Genomic DNA, 25868 nt, shown 5'->3' with positions numbered 1-25868 from the left:
GAGCAATTCGCGATTTCTAAAAAAAGCTTTTCTTTAATTTTTAAATGAAGAATTGAAAACTTCTCGAAATGTCTTAAATGAGAGTTCGCCCATGTACGGTATATGGGAGGATTGTCATTTGAGGCATTTCGAGCAGTTTTACACCAGAACAACACACCCACCAACCAGCATACTTTTCTATTCTTCCGTTTCAAATTGGCTGGATTCTCCTTACTATCTCGGTTTACCCGCACTTCACCTTCATGAGTTTCACGATTAAATTCACAGGAAAATAACAAATTATCACTCTGCTGGAATTCAACAAACTTAGCACCAATAAACCGCGCACTACTGGCCAGCAGCCGGATAAACACTTTCGACACTTTTTAACCCGCCGCGACAGTATTTTCTTACTTTAAACCCGCGAATTTTTAACGCGACACGAAATAATTGAACTTCAATCACAACTCGATTGAAAATAAAAAAATGTTTGCGCTACTTTTGCTTTCGATGAGAATAAACAAGAGTTCAATACACACACCAATACAATAAATCGTGCATCTGTTTGCGCGACGTTTGCTATCGGTTTTTGCGCCAAAGCGAGAAAGACAGAAAAAACCGAAAGAAAGAGCGTCAAACATATAATTCGAGCGAATTTCGTTCAACCCGCATGAATTTTAAGAGAGATGGGTCCGATGGTCCGACTCGCGTTCCAGGGAATTCTGACTGGGCACTTAAAATTCATTACCGGGTCTCGGTAATTTTTGCCGAGAACGGCACCACTGAGTGCTCGGTTAAAAAAAGAATGACAGCTGTCACATTGTTCGTAAATTTCGGTTTTCCTAACTGAAATTTCAGCACAAGATATCCGTAACCTCGGCAGTGATAGCTCGGTAATATTTTGTGCCAAAATTTCAATTAGGTTGAACCGAGATTTACGAAAAAATGTGATAGCTGTCATTATTTTTTAAACCGAGCATTCAGTGGTGCCGTTCTCGGCAAAAATTACCGAGACCCGGTAATAAATTTTAAGTGTGAATAACTATGTTATATTTTCCATATTTCATAACACTCAATGCATAGTAAGCAAGACAGTATTACAATCTCTCGATTGAGGGAAAGAAAGCTTGGAAAATTTTTATAATGACGACGTAATTAACGAACAAAGTGAGAGAGGAGAGAATCTGTCATTGTTACTTTGGTCCTTTTGAAAAATTACGCGAGAATATATGCCTTCACACATTGTAAACAATGTAAATCCTCCATTGTAATTCGGACAGTTGGAAATAATCCGGTGAATACACTAATAGCACACTCATTACTCCCAAGGGCCACTCAGTTTTGGCTGAAGTCATCCTAATTGCTGTCAAAACTTGTATTTCTTAACATCAATAAAAGCTTAAATTTTGCTGTAATTGTACATAGTGAGATAACAATTAGACTAGGTTTTTTTTTTGTAAGCACATCAATTTTACGTTAAATATCATTGTTCAGAATAATCAAAGTTTTTTTTTTCATTTTTTACATGAAAAGCGGGGGTTGCTATGTATCTTAAGTCTTAACAGCAATTTTTAGGGGATTTTTCCCATACATTCCGGTGTCACTGACAATTTTTTCCGTGGTCAAACTATTATCGGTAGTAAATTCGACAACAAAAACGTTGTTAAAAACATGGTGATGACAAAAATACAAAGCTTGCATATCTTTACACGAGCACCAATGTCTTCCAATTCTAGACATGTCTTCACATCTGGCATCTCTGCGAACTTTGGCCCACATGAATCTGTCAAACTGGTGGTGCGATGTTTGTTTGTTTCGTCCGTCAATCACGTCAATCAGCAGCAGTGCAGTGCAGAAAGCAAAGAAAAGCGAAATCACGACAAAAAAACACCAAAAACAAAACTGTGTCGAACCACAACAAAAATATATTCGCGTTGTTTTTTCGCTTACCTTACTCAAGAGAAAAAAAAATCGACGTTCGAAGGCCACACAGGGGATAAAACCTAGCAATGCGATTGAGTCAACAACGATAGTCAGCAGCATACAAAAGTTTCCTCCTGGGCTAGCAGCTTTTGTCCTTGTCGATTGTGTCACGCAGTTTTGATCGTCCGACCTATGGCCAACCGCGACGGTGATCGATGTCTTCCAGTCGGATTGTTTCTGCTGTTCCTGCTATTAGGTAACGCATCGCCAAACGCTTCGATCTCACCATCGTCGGAGGAGCAACCAGCGGTTCTGCTGGTGGTCTCGTATGACGCATTCCGTACCGAGTATCTGCGTCGTAATTGTACGTTGTTTATGAACGAACTGCGCCACAATGGAACGACGGCGGGATACTTGCGGAATGTATTTCCTACCAAAACATTCCCGAACCATCACAGCATCGCGACCGGAGTATACCCGAATCAGCACGGGGTGATGGCGAACGGTCTGTACGATCATGGCCGAGGAAAGCTAAATTATTCGTACGAGCTTTTCCATTTCAATGACGAGCTTGTGCCGATATGGGTAAGTCCTTATCAGTTTGCTGATTGAAAATATTTTTATCTTATCTGTTGCTTTTGTTGTTAGATCTTGAATCAGCAGCAGGGGGGACATTCGGGTTGTATGATGTGGCCTGGATCGGAGTTTCCTTACACGAAGTCCAACATCAGCTGCAGTCACAATCAGCTCTACAATTTGACTCTGCCCTGGAACGAGCGAGTCGATACGGTCTTCCGCTGGATTCGTGACCCGGCTAGACCTGCCAATCTGGTGATGTTGTACATTGAGGAACCGGACTACTATGGGCACATCTACAGCCCCGAATCGGATCGGGTGGCGCAACTGATCGTGAAGCTGAACGATTTGACGCGGTACATTTACGAGCGGATTCGCGAGTTTGACCTCCAGGAGCGGGTAAACGTTGTGCATCTCAGCGATCACGGGATGGATTCGCTGATGCCGAAAAATTTCATTAATCTAACCGGTTTCGCACCGGACGATATCCGGTATGACACGTACGGGTCGACTCCGGTGCTGCAGGTGGTGCCGAAGGTCAAACAGCAGACGGCCGATCTGTATCGGGCGCTGAAGAACGCCTCGGAACAGAACGGTCATTTCGATGTGTACACACTGGAAAATTTGCCAGCGCGCTGGCATTTTAACAATTCCCTGCGGACTGGCCCAATAACGGCGGTGGCGAAGCTAGGCTACGGGTTCGATGATATGTGGCGGACGGTGGAGTACTATCGGAAGAATTTCAACGTCACAGGTGAGGGTTGCGGTTTTCAGTTTTTGAGTAGATTTTCATTTTTCCCTTTTTAGTTACTCCGGATACAAAGTACGGTGTGCACGGATACGACAATCAGTTGGACATTATGCATCCGATCTTTTTCGCTTACGGGCCTTTGATACGGGAGCGTACCGTAATTGAACCGTTCGATACCGTCGATTTGTACTACCTGTTTTGCGAGGTTCTTGAGCTGAAAGCGCCCCCGCAGCTGGTTGGTAATCCGGGTCATGTTGCGGGTATTCTGCGGAACGATTCCCGAGACGACGATGACGACTCGGGTGAGGGCTCCACCCGGGCCGCTACGCTAGCTGGTGAGTAGAATGTTTTATGTGGGGTTTTAGCTTTCGACATCTGGGCCTGCCAAGAATCAAACTGATTATCATGATTTTTGACATAGCACTACGTGTCTGTTTCCTATAGTGGGATACAGTCTGCGAAAGTGAAAATGAAACCGGCCAAATGTTCGGTTAGATTTTAAATGATAACAACAACCAATATGTCGTTGGATGACTAAATTGATGGTCAATTTTGTGATACGTTACGTTACGTTGTGATTCGTAAGTGGCAACTTTTTTAGGCTGTAATCTGTACACAATGGGGAAAGGGTCCATGTAACATTTTGGACAGATTACAATGATCGGCTCTGTGGAAACGCTGCAGAAGGTTGTTAGTTTTCCGAAAGGTTTCAGCCGTCTTTTAACTAACCTCCTCATTGTCTTTGATATACAGTTAGTTAATGAAATCAAGCATCCGTGTTACGGCAATTTCGTTCGGGGATAGATTAATCCAAGCTGTACCTCCAGCTCTGTAGAATGGTGTTTCGGTACGCTTGCGATTAAAGAGTCCGAGTAAGCACTTTTTTTTCTCATAGAAAAAAGTTTCTTAGCATAGGGTATCATATCTCGTCGTTCTCTGCTGACCGTTCTTTGATCATGAATGAGGCATTAAGTTCAGCCATGGTCACGGAGCATTGATAGCATCATTAAGACCATTGTCGGGAACAGGGCTCTACATTTTCGAAATAAAACAATGAAACTGATGTACTCGCGCTGTCATTTTGATTCGAACAGTTTCGTTTTCACTTGATTCCTTTCGGCTACTATCAACGAATCACTTCTTTCTCTCTTTCCCTCTTTTTTCTCTCGGATCATTTCAAATGAAACTAAAGACTATTTCAATCGACGGCTTTTCCAAACCGGCTTTTTTCTTTAAAAAATTGGATAGAAGCCTGTTTTTTATTAAAGTCTTACGAAAAATTAAGGTTTAATGGTGTTTTAAAGGTTCAGTAAGAATATCAAAAGTATAGTATAGCTTTTTGCCATTTTTTTAATCTTGTGGCAAATTTCAGCGCATTTTCCTCTGAATATGATTTTAGCGAGGACATGAATCGTTATGCACTGCGTAAGTTTTTTTTCACGTAGAGCAAATGTCATCACTAAAATCGTCCCGCATGATTTTCCGGTCAGGTCTTTGGGAACAAAAATAACCGGTTGACAGTTTCTCCCTCTAAATCTGACCTTTATCAGTGAAAAAAAAATCTGCGAGATTTGTTCAATCTAATTTCTAAGTCACAGCGAGTAGAAGCCATAAAATGATGTAATAATTCGCATCGGTATTTTGGTTCGAAATTTCGCGATCTTCGAAATTTAAAGTTGAATTTCACGAAATTATGGGCGGCATTTGTCGAAATTCAACGACTTTTTTCTGCATGTCTTTAAAGTATCATTTCCATTAGTTATTTAAAAAAAACGAACAATTTTCCTTATTACATTTAGACTAGTTAGATCTCAGAATAAAAAATAAATAAATAAAATCCAGATATTCTGTTAAACAGTCTTTGGAGACTTGGTTTGGTTTCGCAGGGTACGAGGCTGCACGTTTATATTCACTTGCTCCCGAAAAAAAAAAAAAACAGAACAATCGATGCGTCCTTGCAAAAGGTCAGTGGTGGTCGTGTCCCTACGATCCATCCAGGGCAGTGCATGAAAAACGAATCTCAAAAAGCGCCTTTGAACTGACCATTGTTGTGACGAGGGATCCAAACAACTGAGCAGCACAACGGTTTGAGGCAGTAGACATCCTTGAATTTCTTATCGGTCTTGAAGATGATTTGCAAAACTCAAGAGGTTTGATCGACGAAGTACGAAGGGTGAAAGTAGGCTGGTTATCCGGAATTACTCCCAACTCCTTCACTTGATTTACACGCCCGATTTCTTTCCCTGGTGTATTTAAAACGTGTCGTCCGTTTTTTTTTTTCGTGAAAACGGAATAACATGCGATAAGAAAGTTCTTTGGACTTTCGTTCCTTTAGTTTGGTTTGGTAGGTAATTGGTTTCGTGTTTACCATGGGTCATTTTGTTGTGTTCCTTGTTTCGAGCTGGCGAAATTGTAGCTGGCTGTCGACCATGGGTCCCTCGATAGACTGAGAGGGAGATGGGAAACGCTTCCGGATAACAGTTCGAAGTATCTCTTGCTTCTTCGATTCGACGTATATTTCCATATCTATCCTCCTATTGTTCCGTAATCAAACAAAAAGTTTGAAAATTCTTGGAAAAAAATTAATATGACAAAACGTACTTCGGGCTGGGCTCTATAAAGAAAAGCCTTAACTGAATATAGGCACGAAACCAGAAAATCTGAATGGAGATCTTGGGTTCAAATGTGTAAATCTATTGAAAGAACTCCAGTCGTTTCCAGATTACAAAAGATTCTTGAAATCTACAGGGTGGCAACATAGAAGTGATACACGTATTCGAATGCCTCTCGCTGTATTTTCTATCACAGCACGACAAACATCTGAGCATGTTTTTGAAGAGTGACGTGTTTACGTGTTTATACGGAACAAATTGCAATGGACTCAAATAGGGAACAAATAAGAGTCTTGCACACCTGCAAGGATTGACAAACATCGAGATCAGGAGGAAGCTGTAACATCTGAATTTAAGCAGATTCTTCGTCTACAGGATGACCGAGCGTTTCAAGGATATAGGTACGGTAGTTCCCAAGAAGAAACCTGGTAAAAAATGGAGTGTTCAGACTCCAGCGGTCTTCAAAGCAATGAAGGAACGTTTCCGGCGAAATCCAGCCCGTCGGCAAGAAATACAGCGTGTGAAATGAACATGAGCCACATTTCCATGCAAAATGTTATCAAAAAACACCTTGGATATTCAGCTTTTAAGAAACAGAAAATTCACGGATTTACTCGTAAAAATATTGCCGACTGGGTTGCTGTTGAAGACGCAGCTGTGATGGTTTGGGAAGGTGTATCGACCAAAGGGAAATTACCATTGCTATTCATTGACATGGACGTGAAAATAAACAAGGAGTACTACTTGCCACACCTTATAGAAGGCCTTGTTGCATCCTGTGATGGGATTTATAAGTTCAGTTTAAGGTTAAATCATACTCCATCGAAACGGAGGGTAGTAAAAGTCATCTTCACACCTAAAACGGGGCAGTGCCTTAGAATATCGCTGTTCGAATATAGAATATCGAACTCGTGAATAAGAGTTGATGAATTGAATTGTTCTCAGTGTCACATTTATTTTCTGATGCAACTAAGGCTGATACAAATTTCGAATTCTTTTTATGTCCAAGGTTATCAAACTCAACAAAGGGGGTGGCAAAAAATGAATAACACCGAGACGAAAAAAAAAAAGAAATATCTTTGATAAAAGTTTGTGTGCAAGTTATGACGTTTGTACCTTGCTCTCAAATAAATGTTAAAAAATAACACTTTATTATTATTATTATTATCTATTTCGCTTGCCTTTTGACGATACTCTCTCTCTGTCACTGGACTTGTTCATTGCTAAATTAAGCATTAATGCTGTCGGAAAACAAATAAAATGAATAAAACGGTATGAGCTTTTTTTTCTTCCCCTTCCAATATTCAAGATTTTTGAAGGGAGGGGGGTGACATAAAATGAAAATAGAATTTATAACGGCCTAAGTAACCTATGCTCATTGCGACGATGCATGAATATCGTTTATAATATTTAATGACAGAACAGTGGAATGAATATTAAAGGCCTCGTAATGATATTCAAAGAAGCTTTGGTGATTATCAATCCAAGTAGTGAAAGTCTGTTCAGATGCTGTACACCGCACAATACAGTATAAATTGTCGAATGAGGTAATTTTGATTTTCACTATTTCTTCTTCTTCATCTCTGTGTGTACTGTCAGCTGACAGCTCCGATAGAAGGGAAAAGTAGCAATGACTATAAAGCCCTGTGGTTCTTTTTTCATCGTGGGTTTTTACGTATGCGTTTGCGTTTTCCAATTTGTTAGCGTTGAGAATTCGAATTATCTCTATAGTACAGCTTCTTATGAGCTTTTTCCTGCACTGAGGAAACATGATAAAATCAAAGTGCAAAGGTTTTTTTTTTAAGTTGACTTTAAATGTCCATCTTAATTTCATCAATAAATTGGCAAATATCACAAAAATAATCAAGGTTTTTGCTTTTGAACAATTCAAGTATTGTTTGGAATTTGTTGTTGAATGAATATTTGGCTCGCATCATCTCAAATTTGCTGCAGTGTAACACTACGTGTTCACCGGTTTCTCGAATTTTGCAAACTTCGCAATTTTCGTCGTCTACGATTTTCATTTTGGCTTTCCAGTATTTTGACCAATCGTGTCCGGTAAGCAATCTATTCAGCAACCTGATCTGTAGATTGTTTAACGTTTTGTTGAAAAACCAGGATTCTTTTTCGAAATTTGGTTGAAACTGGAAAAAAGTTCGACCTTTTGATTCTGAATACTCCCGATACCATTGATTTGTTTTAAGATTCATTTTACTTTTGAAAATTCGATAAGCATCATGTAGTAGGATACAGTTATGTATGGTTCTAGTTTCAGCTAAGCCTTGTTTAGCTAATTTATCTGCTATTTCGTTTCCTGAAATATCAACATGACTCGGTAACCATTGCAACGCGGTTTTCCATTTACAGGCTATTTCAATTATTTGTTTTATTAACCTAGGGATCTTTTTTTTCTCTAGGCCAGCTTCAATGATCTGGCAGGCTGATTTCGAGTCTGTATATATAATGGCATTTGAGGTTTGATTTTAATCTATTAATTGTAATGCTACATCAATAGCGATTATTTCCGCTGTAGTGATCAGGGCCCAACATTTTCAGTTCAATGGGTGTAATTCATCGTGAAAATGAACCACTCAAACGTCACTGTCAATCAAGTACGTACAGTTTCAACGTACTACCATACTCTTCACACTTTCGGTTTCGAACGAACATTTCATCAAGCTTCACTCCTTTTTTACTATTACGTTCACGCCTTCTTTGTTAATCATATTGATGCGAGATTGTAAAACGTCATCAGTCCGAATGAAAACGAAATATTGCTAGTTGGAGCAGTATTTTGTCACACTAAAATCTCATGAAAGCACTCAATGCCAAGTCAATGGAAGGCAATCACCTTTGTCATTCAACAGCAGCAGAAAAGTAATACAATAAGAAGGATAAAAGTTTTTCTCTCATTTCAGTGGCAATCTCTTGTCTCACCAATTCTGCTGCCTTTGCTAGGTAGCACTTCACGGTTCTGGTATCCAAAGTGACCCCCAGGAGCTGCCTTTATCGGATCGAGTAACACATCCATTCCCTCCCATTCGACACACGAAACTGGGAGGTTATGAAGGGCTACGAGCTTCGTTGCTGCTTCGACCAACATTTGTTGATCGATCGGAATAGGTCGCTTTGGGAAGACTCTTGGTTCCTTAGCCGAGGGCTCTTGCTCCAACAGCAAACCGAGGGCCTTCGCCCTCTCGGTGTGCAGGAATCGAAAATGCCAAATGAAATTCTGTAGATCCATTTTAGTCCTTTGCATGTTGCATTCGACGTCCGGTTCAATGTTGCAGGACCATCTAACGTCAGTGGTTAGCACGTGTTTTCCTGCAACTTCCGAGAAGCGATATGCTTGTTTGGCGATAGCATTTTTCTTGCACGGGCCGGGGGGAAGATTCATGTTTGCAATCAAAACACAAATTATTTTCTGTTTCACTTTATGCTGCAACACGTCGCGAACCACTATGAGAACTGATATCAACGACAGAATTTTCAATCATATCATGCCATGAAGTGAAAATATTTGACAGATGAAACGACTGGGCCTGATTTCAAGCAATTCAAATAGTCAGTGATAGCCTGTCGGTAGTCAGTCTGGCTGAAGATGTTCATGAGGCGACTGGAACTATTGAACAATCAAAGCAAACTTGGAAACAGAATAAATTAGTTTCCTTTTCGACAATATGAGACGAAAAAAGTAGTTGACTATGACATTGCATGAAGTTAGAGGAAGAGGCTTGTTCAATCATTTCATTACGATTGAGTCGAAAATGTGTAGCCCTGGTAGTGATACACGTTTCGTTATCCAGTTTGTATGCGTATCTTTGTCTGTTATATGCACTGAATATCCCTATGCCACAACTTGTTGCATCTTTAGATGCGTCCGTAAAGATCGCTGGCCAATTTTTGTATTTACCGTATATTAATCCTAAAGCTACTTGTTTTAGTTTGATTGGATTGGTATTGTTTTTTGAAGTAACCACGTTTGATAAGTCTGTTTCTATATCTATGTGTGGGGTGTTCTGATCTACTTCAACTAAAATAGAAATCTTATTAAAAATCTGAGTTTCAGTTAAGTAAACTGATTCCAAGTACGTTAACTGGTCTTCGTTGTTTGCTTCATCAATAAGTGTTAGCTGCTTTGATATTATGTTTTGGTTGTAGATGCACCTGGCTATTTCTTTGCAAGTAACAAAACGATGTCTAATTTCTAATGGCTCCGTTGCTGCTATTGCTGATAGGGAATTGATAGGGGTTGTTCTGGTACATCCTGTAATCTTTCGTAAGCATTGGTTATTTATCGTACTTAGTATTTGTCTATTAGTTTTGGATGCATTGTTATAAATCGATGAACCATACTCTATAACGCTACGAAAAATGGTTTTGTATATTTTAATCATAGTTTCCGGGTGAGCACCAAATTTTACGCTGTTTATAATTTTTATCATATTTAATCGGTCTATAATTTTTTGTTTTGTACTTTTTATATGAATTCCGAAACTCAGAAATCGGTCCAAAGTTATACCTAAATACATGTGGGATTTTACGGTTTCAATATATTCACCGTCAATTCTGATCGACAGGTTATTGTTACTGTTCTGGAATAAGATTATTTTTGTTTTTTGAGGGTTTACACTGAAGTTGAGCTTGTTGAGTTCGTTGGTGAGTATGTCTGTTTTTTCCTGGACTTTATTATTCAACTCTTCTAGAGATTTAGCTTTCATTATGAGACCGAAATCATCTGCATATTGTACCAACACAGTATCGTCACTGTTGATTTTATGCAGAGATGCAGTGTACATATTAAATAAGGTTGGGGATAATACATCCCCTTGTGGCAAACCGTTTGATACCAAACGTGATAAGGTGTTATCCATATTTTCAAAAGTGATCTTCTTATTTCTGAGAAATTGGAGTATCCATAGCGTAATGTCTTCTGGTATCCGAAAATCGAGTTAAATTGACTCTAGAATTTCCGTTTTGACGGCGTTGAATGCGTTGGAAAGATCTAAGAAAACTATGGCTGTTAGTGTTTTTTCTCGTTTGTTGCGTTTTATAGTATTTACAACATAGTTTGTACATGTTATTGTTGAGCTGTTCTTGCGAAAACCAAAAGATGTATCTGGAATTAAACTGTGAAAGTTAAGATGTTCGACTAATTTGTCTAAAACTGCGGTATTCATAATTTTCGTTAGTGTAGGCAATAATGATACGGGCCTTTTCCCGTCTACTGTTGCTTGGTCTTTGTTTGGTTTTGGGATCGCGACTACTTCTATCGTTCTGAGAGTCAGAGGGAGGTAACAGTCCTTCCAAGTTTCATTCAATTGCGTGCTTAAACCTATTTTGATTTCAGGTTTCAGTTCTCTTAGTAATAAATAAGATATTCTATCGTGACCCGGAGCGCTACATTTCTTTTTTCTAAAAATTATGTTATTGAATTTGTCTAAATCCAACAGATCGTAATTTATTCTAAAACGGGAATCGACATTGAAGTAAGGTTCATTGGGACCAAAATGCTTGTTAAGGAACTCCTCAGCCATATTACAATCTTCATATAAAATATTGTTACTTTGATTTCGTTTTCGTTTACCGGTTAGTTTACTTATTTTCAACCACAGTTCGCTAGAACTCATTGAAGGGTTGATTTCTTGTAAAAAACTGTTGAAGTTATTGTATTTTGCTTCTTTTTTTAATTTGTTAAAAATTGCTTGTTTCTTCTTGAACATGATAAGATTTCCAATTGTTGATTGTTTATTAAAATTATTTCGTGCATACTGTTTAATAAGTAGTTTAGTGTAAGATAGCCTCCCCAGCTAGTCTCGAGGTACGATGCTGGCCTAACAAGCCAGTTGTCGTAGGTTTGAGTCTCGGCTCGGGAGAGACTGTTAGTGTCAGTAGGATCGTAGCGCTAGCCCCGCAATTGTCCTGTACACTCAACATTTGGCTGCGAAGTCTGTGTATAGTAAACAGCAGGTCAGGTTCCGAATCGGAATGTAGCACCAAGGCTTTGCTTTGCTTTTAGTGTAAGATAAAAATTAGAATTTGTTTCAATTATTTCACCTCCTAGTATTCAACCCTAATTAAACGTCTGAAATTAATTATATATTTTGAGATACAACCTGGCCGGGCATGCTCTCCACTTCGCGCCAAAAGAAGTATATAATAAAAAACAATAGGTGTTAATGCCCGAGATCCCTATAAATTAAGATGAGTCGATCAGAGGGATGAGTGTTTTATTCCACCCGGTCACCAAGCAGAAGCTCTGTCGGTTGAATAAATAATAATAATTTGTAGTTAATACAAGTGTTTAACAGTGAAAAGAAAGCCGCTTGGCCATTCTACCGTCCACTGTATTGTCGTCTCGGCGGATCGCGATCGTATACATCATCGCGAGTGTCCGCGTTCGTTATTCAAGTCTCGCTCGTCAACATGGTCCTTCGAGCCGGATCGTGGACCAGTGTGCTAGTGCCGAATAAACTCTAGTGTCGAACAATTCGCGGCTGGCCATTGGCCATGATATGAAACAATTGTCCTTTCGTCAATAGTGAGACTGTGGAAACCAAGCGGTCTGAGCGCACCAAAAAAAATGTGAACAAACGTTGAAAAAACTCGTAAAACACTGTATGAAATTGAGAACTGAAACTCCTGGACAAAGTGAATGAAGAAGAAAGTTTAAAATAGAATTTTGTGATATATTGGATTATTGCTATTTGACACTGAAAAACAATTGTGCTAGATAAAAGTGCTTGCTGCTAGTTTTGGCGGAATCTTGATACATCTCCGCGTGACGGATCGAGAGCTGCTTCTGCTGCTGGAGGAAGCCTGAGTGTGTGCTGGCGGCGCCATTGGAAAGTCATCATTCTCTAGTAGAGGTAGGTTCGTTCCATTTTTTTTGTGCAGTAAAGTAGCAAAGAGATTAAGTTGGCAGGATAATGGCTGAAAGTGATGTTCCCGTCGTGGATCCGTTTGCGACACAAAGGCGCGAACATCATATTCGCGCAGATAACATTAAACGGTCGATAGCGGCAATTGAATCGTTTCTTGAGTCAAATGAGTCGTCAAAACAAGCGGATCAGGTGCAAGTTAGGTTAGAGAAGCTAGAAGTGTTCTATAGCCAGTACGTAGAGCAAATAGTTCAGCTGCAATTGCTCCCCCCGTCAGAACCCGCGAGTACTAGGTAGATTCGAAACGAAATATTTTCTGCTAAAGGCGAAGTTGAATAAATTGATCCCGCCTAAGCCGTCCGTCTCTGCATTGCCGTCGAAAGGATTTAATCCGCATACCTCGCATATCAAATATCCCGAATTAAAACTTCCAGAGTTTTTCTGGCAACCCTCTCGAATGGCGGTCGTTCCATGATAGGTTCACCGCTGCTGTGCATTCATCAGAAGAATTAAGTGCTTCGGAAAAGTTTCAATACCTGAAAGGCCTACTAAAGGGCGAAGCGGCAGGATTGATCACCGAGATTCCAATTTGCGATGAAAATTATTCAGAAGCTTGGAAACGTTTAGTTGAAAGATATGATGATAAGCGACTGCTAGTGAAATGCCACTCCGCTGAGCTTTTAAATACGCCAGCCATAAAGCACGAGTCTACAGATGAGCTTTTAAATCTCGTTGATCGCTTCGACCGAAATATCGCTGTCCTTAAAAAACTCGGGGAGCCCACAGAAAGCTGGTGCTCAATTCTAGTACATCAGCTTAGCTTACGTTTAGACAATAATACGCTTCGTGAGGGGGAAAATTACGTTGGTCGTAATAGTATGAGAACAGAGGAATCGCATGTGGCATCCTCTCCCAAGTTCTCCAGGCTCTCGCTCCATCTCAATCGCATTCTTGTGAGATAAAATGCAAATCGGCACCGAGATTCTCCACTCTTCACGTTAGACAGCCATCGGGTAATGGTTCAACAGCCGGTCGGAAATGTTTACAATGCGGTGGTGATCATTTTTTGTACCAATGTTTCAAATTTCGCAAACTCTCGCCTAAGCAACGTTTTGATTTTATAAAGCAACATCATTTGTGTTTAAACTGCATGAAGAGCTCAAGTCATAGTTGCAGGGACTGTTCAGCGGAAGGGTGTCGCAAATGTAAAAGGCGTCATCACACCCTCATTCATTTACCTCCACTAGAGACTGGTCCTTCGCAATCTTCGACAGATGTGGGTAATCCGCAGAGAAAAATTCCTTCAGCTTCTACCTATTCACTTGATCTCGCTCAACATGCCAACACTGTACCGGAAGCCTCAAGCAGCATCAGTAACTCAAACACGACTCTCGTAGCGGTCACGCAATCTCAGTTCACGCCAGTGCTGCCGTCGCGTGCTTTATCTCAACCAATCGTGAACCCACCACCAGTAGTTCTCTTAGTCCACTCAGCAAAGCTTCCCAGCGAAACAGTTATTTTGTCAACGGCCCTGATTTACATCGAAGATAATTGCGGAACTAAGATCACTGCTCGTGTCTTATTGGACAGTTGTACGCAATTCAATTTAATCACGGAATCATTGTACCAAAAGTTAAAATTAACTGCAATTCCAGCACACGTCAACCTTGGCGACGTGGCGCAAACGGTTACATCAATTTCGAAGGCCGTCCAAACAAATATATTTTCTCGAACGTCCGGCTTTTCTCAGCACTTGAAGTTTTTAGTACTACCCAGTATATCATCAAACCAACCTGCCCAGGTTATATCGACAGTTGACTGGGAAATTCCCAGTTGGATCACTCTAGCAGATCCAACATTTGGCACACCTGGACCAATTGACGCTCTCTTAGGATCCGGAATATTTTTCCAACTTCTTCGTTATGGCAAGTTAACAATTGGAAGACACCCGCCTCTCCTGCAGAACACTGTGCTGGGCTGTATTGTTTCCGGCGAATGTTTGGAGCGAGAATCCAGCCCACCGAAAACGTCTAGTTGCCACTTGACTCATAATCAACGTCTCGAAAAATTGGTGGCACGATTTTGGGAGCTGGAACAATGTTATTCTAATATTTGGTGGTCTCCGGCGGGAAAATTCTGTGAGCAGCATTTCAAATCGAATGTGTCTCGAAATAAGGAGGGAAGGTATGTTGTGCGTCTACCAATAAAGCTGGAACTGCTTCCACGTCTTCGGAATAATCGCTTTAATGCCCAGCGTCGTTTCTCGCTTTAAAGCGCAAGCTTGAGGCAAATCCAAGCTTACGATGTCAATATAGTGAGTTCATTAATGAAAACCTGCAGTTAGGGCACATGCGACTTGTGACTTCGGAGGAACTAGCAAACGAAAACCTCGATCTTCCGCGGTATTTTTTGCCGCACCACGCTATTCTTCGTCCGGAAAGCACTACGACCAAGCTTCGTACAGTCTTTGATGCATCCTGTAAAAGTAGCTCCGGATTATCGCTAAACGATGTTTTATATGCTGGACCCACTATTCAGGATACTTTACTGGCCATTGTCTTACGGTTCAGAATGCACGCTTTTGTCATCACTGGGGACATTGCAAAAATGTACCGCCAGATTCTTGTGCACCCAAACGATCAACCTCTCCAAAGAATCTTCTGGCGAGATAATACTTCCAAACCGCTTGAAACATACCAACTTCTCACCGTCACATATGGGACGAGTTCTGCCCCATTCCTCGCTACCCGAGTCCTGCAGCAGCTTGCGGAGGATGGTATCAATGAATATCCTCTGGCAGCGGCAGTAGTTCGAAAAGATATGTATATGGACGATTTACTTACCGGTTGCGATGATTTGAAAATGATGTTCCAGCTTTGTGCCCAATTGATGCAAATTTTCGGGAATGCTGGAATGCAGCTTCGTAAAATCTCCTCAAATAACCAGGAAATTTTAAATATGATTTCAAATGACTGCCGAGAAACGAAAACGTTAGTTGAATTCGATTCAGAAACGCCGGTGAAGGCTCTTGGCTTGCTTTGGGAGCCATCATCCGATTCGATACGCTACAAATTACCAAAACTTTCGCGCTGTGAACGTTATACTAAACGAATTGTTCTGGCTCAAACATCGAGTTTTTTCGATCCTTTGGGGTTGATAGGTCCCGCCATCGTGAAAGCAAAAATAGTTCTTCAGACGCTCTGGAAATTAGAATATGACTGGGACCAGCCGTTACCAAAAGCATTCGCGACTGACTGGGAGCAGTATCAGAGTCAATTTAGCCGCCTAGGTAAATTTTGTCTTCCGCGTCATGCTCGATCTCTTAAACTTCCTGAACGGGTAGAAATACATGGCTTCAGCGACGCATCCGAACACGCATATGGTGCGTGTATTTATTTGAGATCCATATCCTCTGATGGGTACGTTACTATCCGCCTTCTAGTTGCTAAATCTCGTGTCACTCCGGTGAATAACAAATCTATCGCTCGCTTAGAGCTCTGTGCAGCGAAGCTTCTCGCACGACTGTTAATGTCTGTACTCGCAAGCATTGGAAAACACGAAAACGTGTACGTGTGGAGCGATTCCACTATTGTGTTACATTGGCTGTCCGCTAGCCCATCGACATGGCAAACATTTGTCGCCAATCGCGTGGCGGAATTTCAAGAAATTACGGATAATTGCACTTGGAACCATGTTCCTGGCGAACGGAATCCCGCAGACTTAATATCAAGAGGTGTTCATCTTAGCGAACTCATCGACAGCTCTTTGTGGTGGAACGGCCCACCTTGGTTAGCTGCAGTGGATCAGCCATGGCCCCAACTACCGGAAGAACTTCGTAATGTGAAACAGAAGGACTTGGAAACACGAAAAGGAGTTTCATTGTCGATTGTTGTCCAAAATGAACCGAATCTGTACACTAAATATTCATCCTTCACCACACTGCTACGAATGAGAGCTCTTTGTAAACGATTCGCTGATAACTGTCGAACACGAAGGCGCCGAAAGCAGCAAGCCGACTCGCGGCTACATGAGTGTCGTATTGGACCACTCTCGGTAGACGAGTTAAATGAAACACTACTACTTATTATCGGTCAAGTTCAGCGAGAACAGTTCGCAACAGAGCTCAGCGCCTTGAAAGAGCATAAGCCGGTTCCCAATCAATCACGTTTACGCTTTCTCAATCCAGAGCTGCATAACAATTTAATTCGTGTTGGTGGTCGGCTCAAGCATGCTGGTATTCCTTCAGACGCAAAAAACCCTCTCGTTCTACCAGCGAAGCACCCGCTTACCCGGCTTATCGCTGAAACCACGCACCGGCAACAATTGCATGGTGGGTCCCAACTGCTACTGGCCACGCTGCATCAACGATTCTGGCCGTTAGGCGGTCGAAATCTAGTTCGAGATGTTGTACATGCGTGTGTAACCTGTGCTAAGGCACGACCTCGTAACCTGTCGCAACTAATGGGGTCCCTACCAGCAGTTAGAGTCACACGGTCTTACGTCTTCGAAAACGTTGGTATTGATTTTGCTGGGCCATTTTATCTACGACGTTCCAGCCCGCGTGCCTCACCAATCAAGTCATACGTGGCCGTTTTCGTATGTATGGCTACGAAAGCCACACATTTAGAACTCGTGAGTGAGCTATCATCAGCAACTTTCATCGCCTGTCTTCGTCGCTTTGTTGCAAGACGCGGTCGGCCACAGAATATATACTGCGACAACGCGACCAACTTTGTGGGGGCCGAACGAGAAATTCGTAACCTTTTTCGATCGTCGGAGCATCGACATTCTGTAAACATGGAAGCAGCTACTCAACAAATAAAATTCCATTTCATCCCCGCTCGATCACCCAACTTTGGCGGGTTGTGGGAGGCATGTGTCAAATCGATGAAACATCACCTCCGTCGCATCATCGAAAAGGCGTTCCTGTGTCAGGAAGCTTTCATCACCGTGCTAGCTCAAATTGAGAGCTGCCTCAACTCGAGGCCAATTACACCCCTATCCAGCGATCCCAACGATATGCAGGTTTTGACACCCGGCCATTTTCTCATCGGCCGACCGCTTAATGCTCTACCCGATCATGACTACACTGACATTCCAGAGAACCGTCTCAAATTATGGGAACGCATTCAACGGTGCACGCAGCACTTTTGGCAACGATGGCATCGAGAATACCTTTCTGGTCTTCAAAGGCGCTACAAATGGTCAAAGTTCACCGCTAATTTGATTGTCGGCTCTATCGTCCTGCTGCAGGAAGATTCGGTACCAGTGCTGAAATGGCCTATGGGGCGAGTATTAGAGGTACACCCGGACGATAGGGGAGTTGTACGAGTAGCATCCATTCGGTTTCCGTCCGGCAATATCACTAGGCGAGCCGTTTCCAAGATATGTGTCCTGCCTGTGGAAGTGAATCCCGAGCAACTACCATCCACCACCCAATCGTCGGACGCTATTCGTTCATCCACAGGGTCATCAGGCGACTCTGGTAACCTCATTGATGCCGAGAAAAGCCGTAATAATATGTAAAAAAAAAATATTTAAATTTGAAATTTGTTATGAATTGTCATTCATGGTGGCCGGAATGTTTAATAAGTAGTTTAGTGTAAGATAAAAATTAGAATTCGTTTCAATTATTTCACCTCCTAGTATTCAACCCTAATTAAACGTCTGAAATTAATTATATATTTTGAGATACAACCTGGCCGGGCATGCTCTCCACTTCGCGCCAAAAGAAGTATATAATAAAAAACAATAGGTGTTAATGCCCGAGATCCCTATAAATTAAGATGAGTCGATCAGAGGGATGAGTGTTTTATTCCACCCGGTCACCAAGCAGAAGCTCTGTCGGTTGAATAAATAATAATAATTTGTAGTTAATACAAGTGTTTAACAGTGAAAAGAAAGCCGCTTGGCCATTCTACCGTCCACTGTATTGTCGTCTCGGCGGATCGCGATCGTATACATCATCGCGAGTGTCCGCGTTCGTTATTCAAGTCTCGCTCGTCAACACATACTTTTTATCTTCCCATGCTTTGGAAAGTTCACTGGACCACCAGTGCTTCGGGGTGTGTTTATTTCTTATTCTGTTTTTCTTGTGAATATCATTAACCTGTTTTTGAAAACATTCAATATCTGTGAGGTTTTGCGAGTCTATTTGATTTAAGTCCTGTTTAATTTTCTTGTAATTATACGTGAATTTCGGTTTTTCCGTACTATTTTTTTGAAATTCCATTTCAATCAACAAATGGTGACTCCCTATACTACCATAAATAGTTTTCCATGAAAATTCCGATATCAAATTGGGTGTGCAAAAGGAAAGATCTATTGCTGTGTGTTTTTTGTTATGTTGAATCGGAACAAAAGTTTTTGATCCGTCATTTAGTAAAATGATATTATCATCGTTGATTAAATCCATGACTATTTTTCCCTTAGTATCGTTAAAATCGTTACCCCAAGTAATGTGATGACAATTAAGGTCGCCAGCTATCAGTACTCTACTGAACTGTTTCGAAAAGTAGAAAAGGTTGGAAATATCTGTTTCAAACTCGGTATTTGTGATTGATGGAGCAATGTAGATTGAAACCAGAACCATGTTCCATGAGCAAACTTTTATTGCTACTGTTTGCATGGAATTTGACGTCGAAGGTAAATTAATTGTTGTGTACACACTACCAAAAAATGAAATTTACAACTAATACAAATGAAAGCACATAACGATTTCTAGCACATAAAGTGAAAAACATATACAATTTCACACCGTAAATCATGTACAATACAGAATCGTTTTAAGACATGTAAATTTGTACGTTAATTGATATAAACTTAAAGCTTCGAATATAAATATGCATGCAAATTCACAATATATTCATTTACTTTGCATGTGATTATAATGCCACACGGAATATTACGTGGTTTCCAATGCTCCATTCATGTGCATTTAAAGTAATGTAAATTTTCTTTACTGTGTATCCTAAACTGTCTTTAAGGAAAATTGCGCATCCACCGTAGTTGTCAAATCTAGATTTCAAAAATCTATGGTATCGGGATATATTGTACTTACTAGTAGATTCTAACTCTAGTTTTGTCCATGTCTCAGAGATCAAGGCTGCGGAATAGTCGCCCACCATCAGAACGTGTTGTAGTTCTTCTTTATTTTTCACCAGACTCTGAATGTTACATTGCAACAGTTTGAAGTGCGCCATTTCTAAAAGAATAAAAACCAATGATAAATTTAATTAAGCGGGCATCCGTCTGCTTTAGCAAATTCACTTCAAGACTTGATCGAGTTTTAAGTATTTTTTTGTGCAAGCTTTGATTTTATCTTTAATTTCTTCAGAAACGTCAGGGATTTCTAGCAAGGCGCTATAGAAACACATAAAATCACCTCGCATGTTGCGGTATACAGTTTCCTGAGCAAGTGCCTTTCCTTTTTCGTACATAGCTTGTAATCTTTCTGTTGTCGTAGCGGTATGTGGGTTGTTTAAACCTGTTCCGTATATCGTATCGGTTTGTTTGTTTGTTGCTGGTTTCACTGAAGTCGAATTGCTGGCGCCCATGTTATCGATTCGAATATTCTCTTCGTCGGTTTTCTTCCTTTTCCCAATGTGACTCTGAGCATTTAATGTCTGGCTAGGGGTTACGTTGTTCCGCGTTAAATTTCTACCATCACTGTTTATTTGCTTATGTACGTATTTACCAGCTGTCATCTTAGCGAAACTTTCCTGGATTGTAGGATAATCTTCAGAGTTAGCAAGGAGTTAGTATCTATTACTTGATAAGCTTGGTGCTACTATCTCTTTCGCTTCCACGTACGTCAGGTTTTGTCTGGACATCAGTTTCTTGATTCCTACTTCGCGTTCTCTTGCAGGGCATTCCTCGTCGATGCTGCGATGGCTGGAAACTCGACAATGCAAACATCTTATGGCTTTAATACACTGACTGGAATCCTCGTCATTTACCTGAGCACAACGATCACATCTTTTCTTAGATTTGCAGTTTTCGTGGTTATGTCCATACCTGTGACAATTTTTACACATTTCTGTCTTTTTGACGAATGGATGTACCTTTGCTACGACTCCGAACAACTTTATTTTCTCTGGCAAGTTTCGTGCTCTGAAGGTAAAACTCACTCGGTTTGTGGCCTCCTTTTTCATTTTCTCTCTGTCCCAACGATTTAACCTGTAAACCTTCACCACCTGTGCGCTACTTTCGGTTTCTTGTTTCAGATACTCTATGTCAATGTCAGTATCTATTCCATTTACTACCCCTGTTATGCATACCACGTGACGTGGTATATAAGCTTGGTAACCTTTTTCGTTGATGACTTTTTCATCAATTAGTGAATTAGCTTTCATCCAGGAATTGAAGAATATTATTAGTTTATGTCTGCCGAGATATTTCATGTCTTCGATATAGTTCCGGTACTTAGTTAGCTTCCTCAACATCGCTCCCACCGAATATTTGTTGATTGGCTTTGTTCTGTCTGTTACTTCGATATAAATTCTGTATGGTCCTTCATCTTTTGCCGTGTACAAAAATGTCTCGCGTTCGTAGTCGTCCATTTTGCTTTCGTGTACGCTACTCTTCTCATTCTCGTCCGGGGGCCTCGTACCCCCGCCACTTGACGCCATTTTGAGAACGCACTACCACGTTTATTTTAATAGCTACTATAGCTAATAAATGTTACTGTGTCAGTATTCAACTGAATTAAGATCACTTGTTGAAAACTCTACTATAAATTGTCCGTTTATTATCTTTATAATACAAAACCCGAAAAGTAAAACCGTAAACCGATCAAGCGTTTTAGCACAACCGTTCGCAATGGCGTCCACGATTCGAATGTTTCACTATTTCGAATTGATTTTCATTTCTGATGATCAAAATATCCACACGACTGTTAAGGTTTATCCTGTCAGTATTCATCAGTTGTTTGGTATCATGAATATCACCGTTCGCATGGGTAGCTTGATTATCAATAGAATAAGTTGAAGAGGTTGTTTATAAGATACGACCGCAAGGGTAACGTAGTATTACGACAGCCTGTATTATGTCAATATTTTTTGTTGGCAATAGCTTTGGAAATACACTCGATTAGGGTTGATCAATTTGATGGAGCGAAGCGGTATATTTTTCCGTATACTTTTCGTATATTGAGAATGAAGGCCGAAATTTTGCTGTGATGTCTAACTATAACCGTCTTCTTCAAGACGTTACATCCTTGTTAATGAAGTGTTGTGAATTTTCTGGAACGGACTCAGCATCGTGAGCAGAACGTGCCGAACTTTTCTGTTAAAAAACCGATTTGTTTCGTATATACCGCTTGTTATGCACATAATCAACAAATCGCATAAATGCTTCATGGTCAGATAGCTTTGGAATGGTATAACTGGAAAAAAAGGTGTGACTTAATTATTTCCAGTTATACCATTCTACAACGTTCGACAAATTTAATTTCGTATGTCGTAATACTAATGTACGAACAATACACCTCATTCATTCTGGTTTAGGGCAATCTTTTGATAAGCCCCACCTTTATTTTCAGTTCCTACAGATTTTCTCAGTTTCGTAACACGGATGTACAAAAACGATTTCATGTGGACATTCTGTCGAGCCGGACCGATAGACCGATCATAAAGGCAACAAAATAACATGTTTTGTGTCGTGTTGCGCGGCTTGGAAGAAGAAAATGTTCCCGTCTCCGTGTCGCATGGAAGCATGAAGGTGGAAATTCTGCTGTGATGTCAAACTATAAACGTTTTGTTTTAAGACGCAATAGCGTAAGTGCTGCATTTCTGTTAGCTGCTGCCATCCAATAACGAAAGAAGGCGCTCTTTCACCACTGATGTGGTCTTTGGTTGTAGACTCAGCTCATCAGAAGCTTAGAAGCAAACGGTTTCGAGATTGTGGGCTTTGCCGATGGCATATTCACTACTTGGTAAGAGGCAAGTTTGACAACATCATCAATCGCGAAGAAGAGTGCTCTGACTGGCTCAAAAAAAACGAAAAGTATCTTGTCAGATGATCTTGTGGGTTACCCAGAAGTAATGAACTTCTGACTAGAAAATACAGTCATGTAATTATTAATTTTTTCTCTAAAAGTCAGGTAGTGTTGAAAGCATTTGATGCATGTTGTTTGAATATGTGTGTTAAACGAACTTAGTCAATTTGTACCGGATTCCGAGACATTATTGAATTGAAAAACTGCATTTAAAATTGAACCGTTGGGAGAAATAAATGGTTGGACCATAAAAAAAAATCCAATCTAAAATTATTCCAAAAAGCTCTTAAGAGCTTAACAAAAGAGCTCTTTTTACATACCTGGGCCTCGTAACGGGGCACTGTCCGAATAGATATCATTCATAAACTATTGGCCGAGTTCGCCTTTGTAATATGGTTAGCTAGGCATCGGAGCATCTGCTGGGCAGTTGTGGTGCATTATTTAATCGCCGATCAAGATTCTTTGACAGTAGCTGTTCACAGTTCGAAGAGATTTGGTCTCCGAATCCTGGAAAGGGGAATAGTTTCATAAACCATAGTATACCTGAAATGAAGCGTGTCACATATTTTTTTACAACAAACAAAATATTCATTGTTCAACAACTATTTTCGGTATTTTGACTCTTGAATTATTTTTGTTAAATGATCTTCTCTCTTTTCTCGTTTTTAGTAATTTTCGCCGGCAGTTTGCTGGCCTCCTTCGGCCTTGTCAGCATGCTCGGGGCGGTTGTAATTTGGCAGCGTCGCCGGCGGGAGAATCTAGTACCGCACTATCTGTACGACGAAACGGAATCGTTCCTGGACGAGGGCAACAAGCTTCTACCAGCTCATCAGCAGCAGCAACAGCAACAACAACCGCAACAACTTCCGCACCAACAACAACAACAACAACAGTCACATCAACCCGCTAGTCGTCACCTCTATCATCATCATCTTCACACGAATGGGTCCATCAATGGGGACGTGGTTTCAATCGACGTTTGAGTGGGGCTTCCGTCAATCTAGTTATTTTCACACACACTCTCTCTCGTCATTTGTTTGTACATAATTCAGCCGGATAGTTTTGCCTTGGAAAACACAAAACCCTAACCTGGTGGTGTATGTTGTTATCAGTAGACAATTTAAAATCCCCTCTCCCCTATCTACCCGTCTGATACATATCAAGAAGCACTTGGACAATACTGTATAGCGAGAGAAACGACGGAACTCGTCCCTCACCAGCAAATTATCGATGTTTCATAGTAGGCGTTGTAGTTTCTTTTATTCGTATAAAGTTCACGCTGCAGGCGACATCATCATCGAAAGTGATTTTTGAGGTTATAACAGTAAGCATTTTAAAGCACGTAAAACAAAAATACACGAATTTGAAGCCAATTCGGAGACTGTGAGTAGAAGAAAAAACAAACACTAGAGTTGTGCTAACGAAGCAGAGGAGAAAAAATAAACAAGCCATAATAATAGAAAAGGTAATTAACTGTAATATTCGCTATTATACAATAACTATATATTTTAAAGTCAGACTGTAGTTGTGTAAATAAATCTAACGAAATACCGAGAGCAAGGTACCAATAATAATAAAAAACAAAAAAAAACATCTCGCACTTGTATCGTACACTAGGAAATAATTCTATCAAAATGTGCCGGCTAGGGGACTTTCTCTCTTGCTCTTCAATTGAAAAGAATAACTAACTACTATTCTGTAACGAAGATTTTAACTATCAAAAAAACAAAAACTAAAATTGTGGTCAAAAGAGAGAAACATTATGGCCAGAGTAAGACAACTTCATGTGATATTTTTTACATACACACACACTCACACAAACACACACACACCGAAACACGCAACTTTCTAAAACGCTTTGTAATTGTAACTCATTTTTCCCGAAGAATTGAAAGATGTGGTCACCTATAATTTAGAACAAAGAACTCTTGAGGGAGCCTCTTCCCAGGCCCAAAAAGTAACTATACTAAGAGTCTGTCGAGTTAGTCACTAAACTCACAAAGTTAGGTTGGGCAAAAGCTACACTTGAAGTAAAGTAACGTAATAAAATTCCCTGAACATAGAAAAGTTGAGTTTTATTTTCCTCTACTCCTCAAGCACCGGTGAAGAGTCGTAGTGATCCCAATCCTGGAGCAAATCGTACAACGCATCTCCCGGACTGCTCACTGCGATGAGCTGTCTCGCTCCATACAGGTTATAATCCGGCTCCAGTTCACCAAGTTCGACTCCACACTCCATCAACTTAGCGACAGCATGGACGGCTTTCGGCGAAGGTAAAACCCGTTCGAAGTTTCCTATGAAAGCCACACCAATGGATTTGCTGTTGTAACGTCGGGTGTGTGCTCCTACCCGGTGCCAACCGATGCCTTCGAAAACGTCTCCCGTGTTACCGATCAGGAAGCTGTGTGATGGGATGGGAACCAGAAATTCGAAACCTTCGTTCCGAAGGATTGTTACTTACTTGTATCCGATGTCACTCCATTTGTTGACCTTCTGGTGGTAATCCTGAATCGAGCGAACCCTTGCCTTACAGGCGTTCAGTTCGTTGCATTCCGGTGTGACCGTGTGATGGATCACCACCCAAGGAACTGGACGGATTTGATAGGTGACGTTGGTTGACTTCTGGGAGTTCCATTGGGCGCGTTTCACGATGATCGAGCAGGCTTTCGGTGTTTCGGCTGCAATTTACAAGCATCTTTTCAGTCATGATTTAAACCAAACGTGGAATAATCAAATAAGCACCTAGAACGGATCCATTTTCTATTGCTACTTGAAATAGTATCAAAACAACTTGAGTAGCTATCAGCGTTTTGAGCATTTTTGTTATCACTTTGGATTCGAACGACAATAAACTTGTTTTCGGAGATCTCTGCTATAGGGCTGGTGTCTACCTTGATACTGAAGCAGCAAAACGTGTTTAGCACAAAGAAGAACGACTTTACGCATGTACTGCTTGCATTCGAGCAGAATCACCGAGCAGAGCAGGGGATTCACCGAGAAGAATGATTCCGTGTCTTTACTTGGTGCAGTTTTCGAGTCTCAGTTTTGTTCCTATTTCGGATCAATGGGTAAGAATGATTCTTTGGTTGACACTTAAAGAAGATAAATTTGTAAATTTGGTTAGGATTGAAACAGATATAAATTTTATG

The 25868-nt window shown here is 40.7% G+C and overlaps 2 protein-coding genes across 2 annotated transcripts; one reads left to right on the top strand and one right to left on the bottom strand.

Annotated features, from left to right (window-relative positions):
• Window positions 1–1782: 1782 nt before the first annotated feature.
• On the top strand, window positions 1783–24786 carry LOC129717468 (bis(5'-adenosyl)-triphosphatase enpp4-like). Its single transcript, XM_055667377.1, has 4 exons — window positions 1783–2487; window positions 2551–3232; window positions 3286–3564; window positions 23389–24786. The coding sequence occupies exons 1-4, from the start codon at window positions 2095–2097 to the stop codon at window positions 23700–23702; spliced, it is 1668 nt and encodes a 555-aa protein (XP_055523352.1). The 5' UTR covers window positions 1783–2094; the 3' UTR covers window positions 23703–24786.
• LOC129717470 (peptidoglycan-recognition protein 2-like) lies at window positions 24526–25637 on the bottom strand. The gene is made up of 3 exons (XM_055667382.1): window positions 25462–25637; window positions 25181–25397; window positions 24526–25120 (listed from the first exon to the last, which is right to left on the bottom strand). Exons 1-3 carry the CDS (start codon window positions 25535–25537, stop codon window positions 24805–24807), a joined length of 609 nt encoding a protein of 202 aa, XP_055523357.1. The 5' UTR covers window positions 25538–25637; the 3' UTR covers window positions 24526–24804.
• Window positions 25638–25868: the final 231 nt, after the last annotated feature.

The sequence above is a fragment of the Wyeomyia smithii genome, chromosome 1 (assembly GCF_029784165.1).
Source record: "Wyeomyia smithii strain HCP4-BCI-WySm-NY-G18 chromosome 1, ASM2978416v1, whole genome shotgun sequence".
NCBI classification, from domain to species: Eukaryota; Metazoa; Arthropoda; class Insecta; order Diptera; family Culicidae; genus Wyeomyia; species Wyeomyia smithii.
The sequence above is the reverse complement of the archived record's forward strand: the minus strand, read 5'-3'. Positions and strand labels throughout refer to the sequence as shown.